This window comes from Populus nigra, chromosome 5, assembly GCF_951802175.1.
Source record: "Populus nigra chromosome 5, ddPopNigr1.1, whole genome shotgun sequence".
Classification (NCBI taxonomy): domain Eukaryota; kingdom Viridiplantae; phylum Streptophyta; class Magnoliopsida; order Malpighiales; family Salicaceae; genus Populus; species Populus nigra.
The window spans coordinates 6,789,067-6,806,553 of NC_084856.1; the positions used below are offsets into that span (position 1 = coordinate 6,789,067).

The window sequence follows — 17,487 nt, forward strand, 5'->3', positions numbered from 1 at the left end:
ACTATAAAAGAAAGAGATGATAAGATTATCAAAGAGAGGGTGATGGTGATAGACTAAGAGGGACTGCTAAGAGGCTCAGAAGGGTGGTATCCTGGGAAATTAGGGATTTTAGAATTCAGGAAGAAAAAAAAATAGGGGGAAAGATAGATTATAGGGTTTTAATTGATTTTAGTCTTGTCGATATAAATTTTGTTAGTGCTTCCATTGGTAAATTAGACATGTCATCAATGGCGACAAAATAACAAATGAAATTTTTGTAGTATTGTAATATTTTTTATATCATTGCCTATTCCATCGGAAACTCAAATTTTTTTTTGTAATTTTCTAATGAAAATGACAATTTTTTCACCTATTCTATTGAAAATTAAGGTTTTTACTGGTGATGAAATATTTCATCATTACATCTATTAAAATACCCAAACCATTCTATAATTTTTTGATGAAAATGATAAATTTGTTGTAGATTCCATTTAAAAGTAAGGGATTTTTTTTCTGATTAGTTTTTAATAATAATAATAATAATAGAAATAATAGATGGGCATATTCAATCCAATAATAGCTCACATTAAATCCATAACCATAATAAAAGAATATTTATGCAATTAATTACATGAAAAAACACAACTTCAAAATTTTGCAACAAATGTAAATATAATGTATTATAAAATACCAATAAATTTCCAATATAATTTTAATTTTATTACACAACAAAACATCATATTTAAATCAACTCAATAACCTTTAATCAAAATCCTCCTTTTCATTTTCTTCATTGTCATGTCCAACATCATATTCTTTGTTGAAGTCAAGGTTGATCTCATCATCTTCATCTGTTTCTCTAAGTCCACTAGTACTCAATATTGCATTTAACTAATTAACATCAACATCAATATAAATATTCTTAGTGATATGAAAATTTATATTTTCTATTTCGGTAGATGGAGTAACTCGATATGGGTCAAATAACTCATCTAGTTGAACACATCTTCTCCCCTGATTACTTCATCATTACCTTCTTCAACAACTTCAACTTGGACAAGACTCCTATGTTTGGTTTTCATAACACATAATCAATCAACTCTATTATAATCTTTCTAAAGGAATGAATATATATATATATATATATATATATATAATAAAACTATTGACATTGTTTTAAAAAAATAAAAAAGTTGTCAATGCTACAAAGTCTACCTGTTTTATTTATTTCAATTAAATCATGGTGAAGATCTATTTTAGTTCCTTTATAGGTATCATATCAATAATATTTCAATAAAAACACAGTGTCTTTTGATTTATGATATAACAATTCAATAATCTCTTATAACTTGTCATAATTATCAACTTCAAACTTATTGGATGTTGAACAATTTACACAAACCCCACTATTGTAGGTCTTTTTACCTTCACCAAACTATTTAGTATGAAAGATATATCAATTGATGAAATAATTATGACCTTTATTATAGGACCCAAAAATAGGAATTTTAAACTACCAACATTAACTCTCATTTTAAACCCCTGGTTAAAGTTAACAACCATTAACAATTGATGAAAAAAATAATTAAATATGAACTTAGTAGTTACAAATTATTAAATACTTACAAGTGTTTTAAACCACATGCTAAATTGTTTATCTTGTATTTGATAAATTTGAGATTCACTAATATTTGGATTTTGAGATAACAATAATTGATTAGGTTGCCTACAAGAAAGTTAAATGAGTTTATTTTATAAGAGAATATATGAATGATAGGCTAATGAGAATAAGGGGTAACAAAGGATCTAAATTGATTAAATTCATATATACACAAGTCAATACATATGTTCTAAAATTTCATTGAAAATTGAGAATGCACCTTATTAAACCGCTTTCAAGCTTTACCATTAGAAGGGTTTATCGTAACTCTATCCATCTCATCATATGAATGATGTCATGCCATATGCTCAATAATCTTTAAATATATAAATAACATTTGCAGCTTAAGAGCGATTGAGAAGTATCTCAATTTTTTGTATGTGATATATATCCTTCCTCTACCATTATTAGGTTTATATTGAGCATGCTGATAAGTGTTGCACTTAGTAAAATTTACTTATTCACTGTTATACAACATGAAAAAGTTTAGAAACATGTCCCTTTTTTTGTATCTTAGACCAAAAGGTTTTATTATGAATTTTACAGCTTATAAGTTATTTTTCAGTCTATTCCCTCTAGTTAACATGTTTTTTTTTTCCCATTTTAGGATCTTGTCATAACCGGTCTCACTCAATCCATAATCTAATTTGGTGGTAAATACTTGTGCAATAGCAAAAAAATTTATTATAAGCTATACACCCATTCCATATTGGTTTCATCAGAATATTTAAAAACCTAATTGCATAAATATTTAGTTCTTTATATAAAAGATGCTACGTGAACTTTCATCTAAATAATCTTGATTCATTCTCATTTCATATATTACCATACTTCTCTAAGAATTAATATTATCATCCATCAACCCATACATGTTACTAGAATTAGAATTTGAGCCAAGCATCTTTTCTAATATTGTTTTATAAGGAACATAGGGTTATTTGTGTGCAATCCAACATAGGTATTCCTCAACAAACTCTTTTTTAAGTAGATGCATAGTCACAATATCTTTATGGTAGAACTTTTTATTCTTACACTTCATGTACAAACATCCACGTTCACCCTACTAATATTCTTCAGATTAGAAAGTATAAAGTTAATAAACTATTAATCTTTTTAAGATAATCTTACCTATATAACCTTTCAAAAGAATCTCGATATATTCAAGAACAATCATCCATTACTTATAAACCCATATAGAATATTGATGACAACATTTATTAATAATGTAATTATGAATTCAAAATTTGACTTCTTATTGAAAATAAATTCACAATCCAATAACTAATTATCATTTCTACATAAATTCAATTGTTGCATTAAAACATGAACTAAAAAATAAAATTAATAATAAATAATCAGTACCCAACTAATTATCCAGAGTTTGTTAAGTTCAAACTTATTTAACTTAAATTAATACCTTTAAACTATTATCAATTTCATAAAAAAATAATTTTCTCAAATTCTCAATTTGAAAATAAAATTGGCAAAACATAACTGGTACCCATTAAATAACTTGTTATTTTTTCAATTATAACACACCTAAGTTACAAAATAAAACTCAATTCCATCAAATGACAAATGAAATTAATTTCCCTCAAATTCCAAACAAACTCTAACATACAAATAATACATTAATATAACAAAATTCATTATGAAAAAGTTGTAAAACACTTAAATATACAAGTATACTATAAATGGTATAAAATGTTTTTCAATAAATTAACCTAAAACTTAAATGAGTTATAAAAAAAATAGATATGTCTGCTTACTTGGTGTAGTGAAGCTTCATATGAAATTGAACCAAGAGAGGGATAATAAAACTATTGATAGATTTGGGTTGACATCGTAGGTTTGAGGTGGCTAGATTTGTGAGAAAATAAGGGGAAGAAGCTTTTATTTTTTTAGGTAGGAAGAAAAAGAAGAAAGTAAAGGGGGAGAAATATTGAGTTTTTATTTCATTTAATTTTTCTGATGGTGTGTCCATCGAAATTTTTTTCAGAAAATACTAACTTGTCAAATTTCTAATGGCAATTACCGATGAAATTTTTTTGTAGCTATTTATGTTGGAAATTACCGATGAAATATTTTACATAAACATTTTCGTTGCTATGTGCCAATTTTTTAGTAATGAGTTTGATGTATCACATGGAGATTTTCACATGTCTCCAGACCTTACCAGTAGGTTGAAAAACACCCCAACATTCATAATGTTCTCCTGCGCATAAAGTTGACGTGTCGTTACTATCATCGCTGGCTTCCAGTTGTTCCGGTAACCTCTTACTTAATCATTAAAGGTTGAATTTTAAGATCATAAACAATAACATGTTAACTCTATTTTTGTGTTTCGTTTATAGTTTAATTAGATATTGTGTTTAGATTCATGAGTTACATACTTGTTTGGTTGATTTAATTGTTTGAATGTGATTTATGATGTTAAAATGCTTTGTGTTGATTAAATTGTGTTTATGATGTTATTGAAAGTTTTAGTTTGTGAATTAGATGAAGAATTTTTATTTGAGTGTGTTGATAATTTTATGAAACTTGTTTTTGTTTTTAATGTTGAAGTACTAAACATGATATAATGAATGTGATTGTAGTTGATTATTGTATAATAAAGTGTTAATGTATTTTAAAGTTCTAAACTATATATATATTATTCTAGTTTATATTATATTTTTAGTGTAACCTTGTTTTGGACACACCAACTCAATGATAAAATCCCATGGATAAACTCGGAGTATATTATCCAGCCCACATGTCTTATTTTCAGGCTCTCAACAAGCTTAGCCGAGAACCCAGAAACTAGCACAGATGGTTTTCTTATGGGCCACTCTTGGGTGTGGTCTTGATTATCATCATTAGGGTTGAACCAATAAAACCTAAAAATGGGCTCAGTGATATATTTGGACTTGTCATAACTAACCCAATAAACCCTAGCTCTATGGAAACATGAATCACCAAGTCGTACCACGCCAGCTATCTTCGCAGTTAACACTGTCTCTTATTTCCCTTTCTCAGCTTACTATTCACATACAATGGGTTTGACAAAGGAACAATTGCTTGCTCGCTTGAAGGTTTGTCCATCTCTTTAATTTGAGCTCATTATAATGTCAAGAAACTTGATCTGGGTTATCTTTGTTTTGTCCCATTTTCCATTTCTCTTGATCTGTCATTAGAGTAACTTGTGATGGGTGGGTATTGGATTCTTTCAGTCATTCTTTGTTCTTGAATTTATGGTTGCACGATGTTCAAAAAGAATTCTGTGAATGAGGATAGGGTTTGTGCCTTATCATGAAAATAACAATAATTAAATTGCAAGATCACTACATTTGAATTGGGATTTAGCAATTGTATTGACTTTTAAATCAAGACCTTAAATTCTGAAAGTGAATGGTTTTGAATGTGCGTCCATTACTTGGTGATAGCTTTGCTTAATGTCTCTATTGTAATTTTTTAACCAATCTGATGTTGGGTTTTTTTTAGGAGCTTCAAATTGATTTTTCGCAGTATGAACATCCTACTGTTTTGACTGTTGAAGCACAGGTAAAGTTTTTTCTTTTTTCCCCCAAAAATGCTCGTTATATTATACTTGATCATTGTTGTTCTCCATCAGGCAAAATATGTCGGGGATAAGGGAGGTGGCCTCAGTAAAAATTTATTCTTGAAGGTAAAATATAAAGGTTATATGAAGTGTTCAGTTGCTAATTGTCGCAGTAATACATCTCGGCAGTGTTTTACATTTTTTTCCTTATCCATAGCCTGGTAATTGTATGTCCTTGTGTATGCAGGACAAGAAAAGTCGGTTCTATATCGTTTCTGCTCTGGCTGACACGAAAGTAGATATGAAAGGTGAGTTCTTTTTCTTTTTTCTTTTTAACTTCATGACATTGTAAAACCCAAATTGGATTGGAAGTTAGAAATGCTGATATTTCATTTCCTGGATGTTGATGGGAATTACCTGTGCTTTTGACATGAGCAGTTTTGTCTCAAAGGCTTGGTTTGGGGAAAGGAGGTATAAGAATGGCTCCTGAAGAAGCATTGGGTGAGATACTTCAGGTATATGCCTGGACTGTGCTTGAGTCCCTCCCTTATCAGATTTTTCCATTTTCATTTCATTGTTACTGACATTACGTATTGCTGTTTTCAATAAATAAAGCGTCTTGTTATGCATTCAGCATGTGTTTACAAGTTGAACATTTCCACATTTCATTGGGTTTATTCTGGTTGATTAGTTTGCTTCTGGTCTAAAAGTTTGATGGTAATTCACTCTCTGATCTTGTATTTTCTGTTTTCAAGGTTCCTTTGGGCTGTGTTACTCCATTTGCACTTGTAAATGAGTCAGCACGGTGAGCTTTAAATTATATTTCCTGCATTGATTTTTAATTTCTTCTCTCAAGTATTTATTTGAACAAATTCGTGTTTGCAATTTTGCTACCTTGCTAAAATAATGTTTATGTGAAATGTTTCAAATCTTGCAGTCTCTAATATCATTTTGTTACTCATGATGCATAGCATATGTGATTCTTCTATTTGTAATCATCTGAACTGCTACATAATCAACATTATTAAAAAAAACTGAAGTTTCATCCTCCATTTAGGCCCTATTTGGAAATGCGGGCAAACCCGTGTTTCCAAAAAATTAAATTTTTTTTTTTTATGTTTTCAGATCATTTTGATGTGCTGATCTAAAAAATAATTTTTAAAAAATAAAAAAACATCATGTTGATGCATTTCTAAGCGAAAAGTACTTTGAACCGCTACAACAACCACACTCCAAAACAGGCAAACATGTTCATCTTCAGCCGCACCTTATGTAATCTTTTCTTAATTGAAGATTATGGATCAACCTGCTCAATGAGAGGGTGTAATAGAATGTAGCTACAAGAAATTGGTGGGATACATAAGGTAGGCGAATTGATAAAATATAATAAAAAGCAGAGGTATATGGACAAAACTTCTCGAGTGATTTTGGATAATGGTTATAGTGTCAGGCATGCATTTGAGGGTGCAGGAGGCTTTGAATCTATTTCTAACAGTCACTTTAGAGCTACTTTAGCTGTTGGTATGTTTCCAGGAAAATTATTTGTTGATGGTTTTCAGGTTTATGATAATTGGAAAGATAGTTTCTTTATTAATGACCAGCTGATGTAAAGCTATTTTATAAATGGACAAAGTGACAGATCACATCTTTCTGTGCCATCACATATTTTCCCTTTGATGAACCCAACACATTGCACAAAATTGTGGGCATGTCCCATATTTAACATGCATAACTTTAAGTTATGACACAACTGTTGCTTCATAACTTTTTATCCGTGATTCGTAGTTGATCGATAATCTCTTTAGAAAAGAATCACTTAACTATTGGTGTTGTACTTTAACCAATATCTCTCTTATGAAGGCATGTCTCACTCTTGTTGGATAAAGGATTTCAATCTCAGGAGCATTGCCTTTTCCATCCACTATCTAATGATATGTCAATTGGTATGTCTGACAACTCTTTTTTTCTGGCACTTTTTTTCTTTGGTTTTGCACGAACTCTCAATGTTCTTGAACTTGAATACCACTTTTTTTCCTGATGACCTGTTTAAAACCAATGATTTGATAGTTGCGACTCCTTATGATATATATTTTATATCTAATACAATAAGAAATCACATTTTAGCCCCTGTTTTTATTTTCAAAGGCCAAAATGTGATCCAATCAATTGATGAAAACTGTTAGCTAATGTGAACTTTTTAGGCTGTCTTGTCTTTCTCTTCATAACATCAAGGCCAGTCATAGGCCTGCAAGTATGAAGTAGCCTTAACATTTCACAGTAGTTAGTTGTTGATGTTATCAATTGGGGTGGTTTGAGTCACATTTGACTAAATTAGTTGTAACTGACCAAAAATGAAAGTAGTGTGGGGTGCAAATCGACTTTTTGCCCCACATGATGAAATGCACCATTAGTTCTTTCCCACTAGAATAGACTCTGATCAGGCATGTGCTGTTCTTGCTTCCAGCTCTAAATGCTTGCGATCTTGACAAGTTTCTTAAATCAATAGGAAGAGATCCCTCATACGTTGACCTCGAGGTAATTTGTAGTTCAGTTTATTGTATTAATTCTCTCAGTTAATTTTCACAGAATATTGAAGATATAAAATTATGTTCCATGTAGGCTAACCCAACTGTAGGGAAGGATCAACCTCCAGATCTTGCTTCTTTTGTTCCATCTGGTTCAGCTATTCAGCCAGATCAGCCAGATATAGCAGCCCCCCTGCAAGATCCTATGGAGAATTCTGTTCCTGTGAATAAGAAGTCTGTAGCTGCCACAGGTACTCAATCCAAATGTGATTTACTCATCAGTCATCAACTGATTTCTACAGGATAGACATAACTAGTTTGTCAGATTTCTGTTCGTCTATTGGGCCTTAACTTTAATGTCTTCTCATTTTGGATTGTTTTTACAATACTCAGACAATGGTTGTCATAATTTTCTGTTCAGCACTACTATATGTTCTCCTGCCTAAAGATTTTTTAAAATTTTAAAAATTGTATCTTCTTGATTATACAAGTACTTCCTCTTAGATATTCATGATGAAAACTCCTCATGAAATTTGTTGTTTATTTGACAGTCATGGCATAATGACTTCTTTATCTTTGATGTAGGAAAAGCTGCTAAGCCGCACACCTCCACGCAAAATTCCTCCGCGCAAAATTCTAAAGACAAGTCGGTCAATCCTGTACACCAGCCAAGTGTTTTCTCAGATGCTGGATTATTTGTGGAAGAGATTCTCAATAAGACATCAGCTCTATTACTTTCAGAGGTAAGTTCTGTGCAATATGCTTCCATTTTAACCGTAGTGGAATCTCTGAGTTAGACCTGTGGAATTTTTCTATGCAGATCACAGAGGATGCTGTCAAGGAGAATGGTGTAAATCTAGGAACTGTGGTTGCTGAAAATATTAGAAAGCGGCTTAATTCAGATTTGCAAAGCATTGCTGTAAGTATTTTTCATTCTTTTCTATTTCAAAAAAAGAAGAATAAAGTCTACTTTTACCATCACAAGGCATTGCCTGCAATATCTTTGACTTTTTAGCACGGTGTCTTGCCAAAAGGTGAAATATTTGGTTGTGGATGCATGTTTTCTACAATGTTCATGAGTTTTTATTAATTTTTTTAAATTTTTTTTTGCAGACGATGTTTAAGAACACAGCCTATACGCAAGGGTTTCATGCTGGTGCTCACCGTAATTTATAGATTTCTCGTTGAATCCTGTTACAACAAATAATAGGAATGTATGTTTGAGAAAATTAAATTAAAAAAAAAACTAAAACATCATTAATACACTTTATGAGGGAAATCACTATGGATTCGCACTCTTGCTTTTTTTTTTTTTGCAATGTTAAAAAAATATTTTGACATTAATTTGATGCTTGATTTGGCAAAAAAAAAAAAAAAACTTGATTAAAAATAATTAAAAATTTGGGGATCAAAATTGTCTTAAACGAAAATTTCAATCTTTTATTTTAATTGTACATGAGGTGTATTTCTAAGTATTTGGCCCATAAAAGTTTTATCTGACTTTTTTGTTGCTATTTTTTGAGAAGTTTACATTTTAATCCATAAAATTCATTTTATTCATGTTTTGGTCTTTGTGAAAAGGAGTAGTTGGAAAATGAAGATGAGAGAGAGAGTTGATTGGTCATTTACTGATGATAAAATAGTTATTTTTTATATTAATAGGTTTTATTTTTTTTATTTTATTTTATTAATAGGCTCCCATTGAAATGAGGGAAGCTGAAGTTGGAAAGATTCCCCCTGTTGCCATAGCATTTCCTAAGAGATGACAAAGGCATTCCTCCTATTTCCATAGCATTTCCTAAGTCATCCTTCATTGCTAATTATGGAGATTACAAAGGCTTGAATCTCAAAACACTTATTTGTTGATGGGAATACTATGGGAATCAAAGACGAAGACGAGGGATAAGTTAAGCAGCCAACCTTGACGGCTTTTGAGATCATCATGCTACCACAACTTGCCATCAACACTCGTAGGAGACATTTGATGCTAACTAGTTCAATTGTTTCGAGGAAGAGATTCCCAAGTCTATGTAGTTTTTTGTCATATTATCTCTACCTTTCTAGTAATCATGGCTCTAGATACTAGAAAAAGAACTATTTTTATATTGGACCCTTATCCATGTTTAATATTAATACCAAGGCGTGCAATTTCCTTTCAATAATATCTCATTTGCATTCTGTCTTTTAGTTTTATTCATATTTTTTTTATTCACGGGTTGAACATCTTGATCATCATTTTAAATTCAAAATAAATGCACTGAATTCATTTGGTTTAACTTTAATGAAACCTTAATTACAATAAATGAAATAGAGTGGAGTGATCAAGACACCTAATAATTTGCTAAGCTAATCAAGTTGTTCAAATGTCCCATCAAATCAAATGAGGAGCTTGAGACTATCATACGAGTGCTAAAAAAGATTAAAAAAAGAGAGCTAAGAATCAGCATTTTAATGACCACATAAAAAAAGAAAGATTTAGTGGCTTTGTTGAAAGAATTTACAAAAGTGTTTGCATGTCTTATATCGATATGTTGGGTTTAGATACAAATATTATGGTCCACAGGCTGCTATTGATTCCCAGGAGCAAACTAGTCAAGAAAAAGCTTAGATAGATGAGGCTGAATGTTTTGCTCAAAATTAAAGAAGTTGGAAAGCAATGAGATACTAGATTCCTTAAAGTTATGGAGTATCCTCAATGGTTCTCTAACATAGTTATAGTCGATAAAAAAAAATGACAAGATCTGAATGTGTGCTGACTATCGTGATCGTAATAAAGCAAACTCTAAAGATGACTTTCTGTTGCTAAGAATACTATATACTATTTTATGGATTAATGTCGAGGCTATAATCAGATCAAAATGGCTTTAAAAGACAAATAAAATAACTTTTATGATGCTTTTTAATTTGAAGAATGTGGGATCAACATACCAATGTGATATAATGGCTTCTTTTCATGACATGATGCATCACGAAATAAAAATATATGTCGATGGTAGGATTGCCAAGTTAAGAGAAGGAGAGAATCTTGTTGAGACCTTGAGAAAACTCTTTGAAAGATTGAAGGAATACTAACCGAGGCTTAGTCCTGCAAAATACACTTTCAGGGTTTGATTTGACAAATTACTTGGGTTTGTCATAAGCAATAATAGAATTAACGTTGATACAAACAAAATCAAAAGTATTTAAGCTATGCATGGAGCAAAAAGTTTGAAGCTTCTTAGAACAGTTGAATTACATTGCCTGTTTTATCTCTCTCAATTGATAATAACATGTGAACCTATCTTTCAACTATTACAAAAAGAATTCGGGTGTTTATGATAAATAATCTCAAATAGCATTTAATAAAATCAAGTAATATTTCCAGGAGCCACCCTTGCTAGTACCACTAGTTCTTAGGAAGCCTTTAATTTTATATTTTGATGGTCACCGATGTGGTAATGGTTTGTGTTTTGGGTCAGCATGATGAGTCTGGAAGAAAAGAGTAAGTTATTTATTACTTGAGTAAAAAGTTCATTGACTATGAGTCGAGATATTAGACTTTCGAAAAGATATGATGTAGTTTAGTAAGATATACACATAGGTTCAGACAATACATGTTGTACTACACTACATGGCTTATCTCTAAGATGGATCCTTTTAAATACTTTTTTAATAAACCATATCTATTAGGTCACATTATGTGATGGCAATTAATGTTGTCTAGGTATGACATTATTCACATGAAGAGAAAAAAAAAGGCAGTGTAATAGTCAATCACCTAGCTGATAATGTTATTAATGATGAAAGGATTATGAGCCAATAAAGTTCTAATTTAGATAAGTCAATTGCAGTGATGATTAACAACGATAAAACTAAACTTTTAAATGATAGATGGATTGTTTATTTTAATAGGATAGTAAATATGTCTAAAAGTGACATCGAGATGACATTGATTTCCTCAAATGATAGACTACCCAATTGCTATATGGTTGCAATTTGAATGCATCTACAACATAGTAGAGTATGAAGCATTTGTACATGGATTAGAAATAGCTCTAGAAATGAAAATTTGCAAATTGAATGTAATAATAATTTGTTGTTTATAATTTTCAAAGTAAAAGGAGAATGCCAAATGAAAAATAAAAAGCATTTGTATCGAGGCTTAGTCCTGCAAAATACACTTTCAGGGTTTGATTTGACAAATTACTTGGGTTTGTCATAAGCAATAATAGAATTAACGTTGATACAAACAAAATCAAAAGTATTTAAGCTATGCATGGAGCAAAAAGTTTGAAGCTTCTTAGAACAGTTGAATTACATTGCCTGTTTTATCTCTCTCAATTGATAATAACATGTGAACCTATCTTTCAACTATTACAAAAAGAATTCAGGTGTTTATGATAAATAATCTCAAATAGCATTTAATAAAATCAAGTAATATTTCCAGGAGCCACCCTTGCTAGTACCACTAGTTCTTAGGAAGCCTTTAATTTTATATTTTGATGGTCACCGATGTGGTAATGGTTTGTGTTTTGGGTCAGCATGATGAGTCTGGAAGAAAAGAGTAAGTTATTTATTACTTGAGTAAAAAGTTCATTGACTATGAGTCGAAATATTAGACTTTCGAAAAGATATGATGTAGTTTAGTAAGATATACACATAGGTTCAGACAATACATGTTGTACTACACTACATGACTTATCTCTAAGATGGATCCTTTTAAATACTTTTTTAATAAACCATATCTATTAGGTCACATTATGTGATGGCAATTAATGTTGTCTAGGTATGACATTATTCACATGAAGAGAAAAAATAAAGGCAGTGTAATAGTCAATCACCTAGCTGATAATGTTGTTAATGATGAAAGGATTATGAGCCAATAAAGTTCTAATTTAGATAAGTCAATTGCAGTGATGATTAACAACGATGAAACTAAACTTGTAAATGATAGATGAATTGTTTATTTTAATAGGACAGTAAATATGTCTAAAAGTGGCATCGAGATGACATTGATCTCCTCAAATGGTAGACTACCCAATTGCTATATGGTTGCAATTTGAATGCATCTACAACATAGTAGAGTATGAAGCATTTGTACATGGATTAGAAATAGCTCTAGAAATGAAAATTTGCAAATTGAATGTGATAATAATTTGTTGTTTATAATTTTCTAAGTAAAAGGAGAATGCCAAATGAAAAATAAAAAGTTAAAGCCATATCAAGAATATCTCACCAAACTAGTTTTTTAATTTGATGAGATTGAATTCAATAATTTGAATCAAGATAGGAATCAATTTGCATATGCTTTAACCATATTAACGCCAATGGCCAAAATAGATTATAGAGTGAGAATGCAACTTGTGTGCATGTGATCAAAAACTTTCTTGCATATTCCTGTTGCTCATTAGAAGAAGAGACGAGGACAAGCTCTCATATCATGACATCAAAAAATATATTAAGAATCTAGATATAAAAAAACTTTTATGCATATTTTTGTTTGAATTCCATCGATAATATTCACCAATAAATTTGGTGACAGATATAAGTCGGCTCTTTTTTTTAAAGACCAACTATAATAATTTATCGTTAATTCTATTGATATTAAAATAATCGATGAAATTGCTGATATATAACATCAACGACAAGATACTTTTTAGTAATATATTTCCATCGATTAATTTGTCAGTGATTTTTCTATAGACAAAATTAGCATTTTTATATTGATAAAATAATTTATTGATATTTTATAATTTTAATTGCATAATCATTCGTATCATAAAATATTAGATTATGACTCTTATTTCTATTATTTTTTTTTAAGATTTTGTTATTTCTCTATTACATGGCTCTAGCCATTACCACGTTCCCCGCCCCGCATTTAACACTTGCCAACCGCTCCTTTGTTATTGGGTGGCGGCTTTTAATTGTGCATTTGTTTTCAAATAAGCAAACCCACAACCAATCTAGCGGTCTAGCCCTTTTAGTTTTTCGTCGTATTAACATGTCAGTACTATCGTATCTTAATTCATTTGGAATCTGAATTCTAAGATTATATTTATAATTTCAATCATTTTCTTATTAAATCAAGTCCATTTTACAAATAGTTGTAGGTGTAGTCTTTTGGTCCAATTAGCAACGAGGGAAAATACTATCATAAGCCCAAATTGAATGGGCCTCCCAGTAAGTTTTTTTTTCTTTTTCTTTTTTAAATATATCCTCTTCCCTTGCGCCAGATATTCTCAAACTCTTCCCATCATCCCTCTCATCATTTTTATATGCTTGAAGTGGATGCATGAACATTGGTTTAAAACATAAATCTGATCTCAAAAAAGAAAACAGTTTTGTTATGTTTAGCTAATTGGATCATGAAAAAGAACTGGGCTATACTGTTTTCACGGATTTGTTCCCTCCTTTTGTAAACCGTTTGTTCTAGCCACCATGGGTTCCAAGAGGGTGTTTGTTTACGCGATAACTTTTGCTTTTAAAACAAACCGTGTAAACCAGGCGTTTGATAACATGTAAACAACAATTTATTATTTGATGGGTCCCATAATTTTTTACATCAAACCGGCGTTTTGCACAAGTAGCTGGGAGCTGCTTCTCTCCAACTGCTTCTCATGTAATTCACGTGGACATTGTTCATAACAGTGCCCATGCCAGGTGATGCAAGGTGAATTATAATCCACCCGCGAGAAGCATTCACCTGGCACTGTTCATGTTAACAGTGCCAGGTGAATTTTTTTTACACCATTCATACGAGTAAAATTTATTGGACCGTGTCCAACCTGATAAAAATTTTTTAAAAAAAAATTATGTTTTACTCAAAAAAATAATGTTTAATATTATGTAATAACACTACATAAATTAGAAGAACATCGCATGATAACGTAACACTTTTGAAATTTGATCGCAATTCCAATTTTGTTTTTGATGATATTTTACTTGATTTTGTTGCACGCTCAAAAAACCATGGAAACTATAGTCCTTATCAGATAAATTTCATACGTGATGAAATTGTAGATAATTTAATGGAATAATAAAAAGTATTTGATATAAAATATTATTTATTTAATAATGTAATAATGGTAGTTAAATCTACAATATTTAAATTAAAAACTATATATATAACCTCAATTTAAAAAGTATTTTTTTAACCAAACACATTAAACTATTTTTTACTCAACCTCAGTTTCAACCACAGTTTTAACCAAATATATATTTTTCCAAACCAACTTCAACTAAAAATACTTTTTATAAATTTATTTTTTTTAAATCACAACAATAACTACAATACTAAACATACTCTAAATCTTGGTAATTGTGATTGATTGAGGTTTACACGCCGTGCTGGATAGTTTATTGGGCCTTTGATAAAACCTAGGCGTTGTCCATTGAACCTGCCTGGCGAACCTTTTCCGGTGAGGGGGAGGGATTGATGGGCTGAAATTGAGTTCAGATGTGCATTTCTGATATGGTATCGTGGCCAGCCAAGGAGCGTAAGAAGGAGAAAGAGACACGAAGACAATGGTCTTTCTCTCTGGCAACATAGCTGGGTGCTCGTTTAACAAGAAAAATCTATTCAGATCTGGAGACCACATCTTCAGATATCTCATATTTTATGCATCGAAGAACAATGAGACAAGCAATAACTCCAAATGTTTTTCTTCCACGGCTTTCAGAACAGGGAACATGTTCGCCTCCTTCATGTGCAGTTCGTTCGGATGCATTTATGATCCCAAGAAACTAGTATTTAGTTGTTCTGGGCAGTTAAAGCAATACCTTTTTTTTTTTTAATAAGGACATTCAAGTCGGTTTACGTGTATTTTAATTAATTTTATTGCTTCTAAAATTAACAATTATGTAAGTTTTTAATATTTTTCTAGTGATCTTGAGGGAACTTGAGCTCGTGACCATTAAAAAACAAATTTAAAATCTGACCAATTAAACTAGCATAGTTAATTAAGCAATACTTCTTTTTATTTATTAACATGGGTGTTCGAATCATATTACGCATATCTAAACTAATCTTACAAACCCTAAAATTAATAATTATATAAACTTTTAGTGACCCTAAAATTTATAAAAATTAAATTAATAACTCCTAAAAATCAAATTTAAAATTAAAAAGTTAAGTTAAACTACCTTTCAAAATTAATTAAGGAATACTTTGTCTGTCAAGTGTTGGTGACCTCCTGCTTGCGCGCATGCTAGAGTGCTCAAAGCCTTACATCAACCACAATTACGTGCAGTCATCATTTCTCGTGATCCCACCACCACAAAAATATTTTTGATAGATTAAACAGTTAATTAATATACTCATTTATTTAATTATCCAAAAATGCATGTCCCTTGCCAATAAATCATAAAACTAATCATATATCTTGTTTATGAAATTACTAATTTTTCATTCAATCACAGTTAACGTGAAAGGATGATTCTATAAATACAGTAAAGTAAGATGGGCTGGTACAATATTTAATACTTTTTATTAATTTGTATAAAATGTCAAATAAAGATCATTTTTGAGATGGAGAGAGTATCATATTGTTCTTAAGAAGTTCAATATCATAAGTAGAGGGATGTGCGTTTTCTGCTTTTCTTATTTTTCCTAACTGAAAGGAAATCGATTCAATCCTTGTGAAGCATCAATTCAACCCTAAACTGACAGGTTAGGCAGAGACACAATGGACAAGACATCGCATAACTGCTTGTAATGGTGTTTGGTGGATATTTTTTAAGAAAAGTTGAGCTGTTGCTGTAGGTAACTTAATTTTAAAACCTATTTGACCTAGCAGATCGATATGAAATTTAGCTAATCCAGAGCTGGAATCAGACCAGATTAAAAAAAATAGAAAAAGAAAAAACTTGATGTAATTCGGCTGACTTAACGAGTTAATCAGGTGATCTAGTTGACCCGGTAAAACCTGGTCAAAAACTCTATTATAATTCATTAACTTTTTTTTTTAAAATATCATTTTGATTTTTTTAAAAAAATTAACCCAAACAATCCAGTGACCCAATCAAAATCTAAAATCCGAATACTAAAAACTATAGTAAAGAAGGCCTTCAAGGGTTATTTTCGCAACACCAATTATTAAGAGCTTTTAGCTTTTAAAACAGAGATGGGCACTATGGGGGGGGGGATTTTAAAATTTTTGAAGAAAGGGTAATTCAAGAATTACTGGAAATTTATTTCGGATAACTTGAAGAAATAATTTTTAAAAATTTTAAAAAATTATTTTGAATATGAGAATAATTAAAAAAAATCCTCCAAAATAACTTTTTTATTATTCTTTATTCGAATTACCGTATAATCACACCCCTATTTCTGAATACTAAACTCCAAATCTCAAAGCCTCTCCTTTCAAATTAGAAAGAGGCGCTAGCATTCAAGATGAATGCTTGTTAGTTTGTTTGATGGGCAATTAGAACAATACAAAAAATAAATTTGTCTTGTTAGCATAGCAGTCTAATATTACATGTTTTATGTAGAATAAACAAATTTTAAATTTTAAATCAATTGACAAGTAGAATAATATAAAAAAGAAGTAAAATCAATCATACAAGAGTACATACAGAATTTACATGATTCAGTAATTTAAAAAAAATATCCTATCACTAAAAATTTTAAAGTAACTCAAAACTCACTTTTTTCCCTTCTATCTCTAGCCACCAAAGTGTAAAGAATCAAAATATTCACAAATAATCTTATCCTAAAATATGACAACTATAAGCTTTTACATGGACTAAGTATATGAATATTTTTTTTCTCACTTGGACCCACAATTTAAAATAAACTC

At 30.6% G+C, this 17,487-nt stretch overlaps 1 protein-coding gene across 1 annotated transcript; it reads left to right on the plus strand.

The window, feature by feature from the left end:
• The first annotated feature begins 4,554 nt into the window (after positions 1 to 4,554).
• Positions 4,555 to 8,984, plus strand: LOC133693473 (uncharacterized). Its single transcript, XM_062114692.1, has 12 exons — positions 4,555 to 4,713; positions 5,123 to 5,182; positions 5,253 to 5,306; positions 5,428 to 5,488; positions 5,619 to 5,695; positions 5,936 to 5,985; positions 7,041 to 7,123; positions 7,645 to 7,715; positions 7,800 to 7,956; positions 8,291 to 8,448; positions 8,526 to 8,624; positions 8,819 to 8,984. Exons 1-12 carry the CDS (start codon positions 4,675 to 4,677, stop codon positions 8,879 to 8,881), a joined length of 972 nt encoding a protein of 323 aa, XP_061970676.1. The 5' UTR covers positions 4,555 to 4,674; the 3' UTR covers positions 8,882 to 8,984.
• Positions 8,985 to 17,487: the final 8,503 nt, after the last annotated feature.

Excerpts from the sequence above, each read along its gene's own strand:
- LOC133693473 (XM_062114692.1), top strand. The coding sequence starts at position 4,675 with ATGGGTTTGACAAAGGAACAATTGCTTGCTCGCTTGAAG. Across the intron at positions 5,183-5,252 it reads TTTTGACTGTTGAAGCACAG|GCAAAATATGTCGGGGATAA; the intron begins GTAAAGTTTTTT and ends GTTCTCCATCAG. Across the intron at positions 8,625-8,818 it reads CAGATTTGCAAAGCATTGCT|ACGATGTTTAAGAACACAGC; the intron begins GTAAGTATTTTT and ends TTTTTTTTGCAG.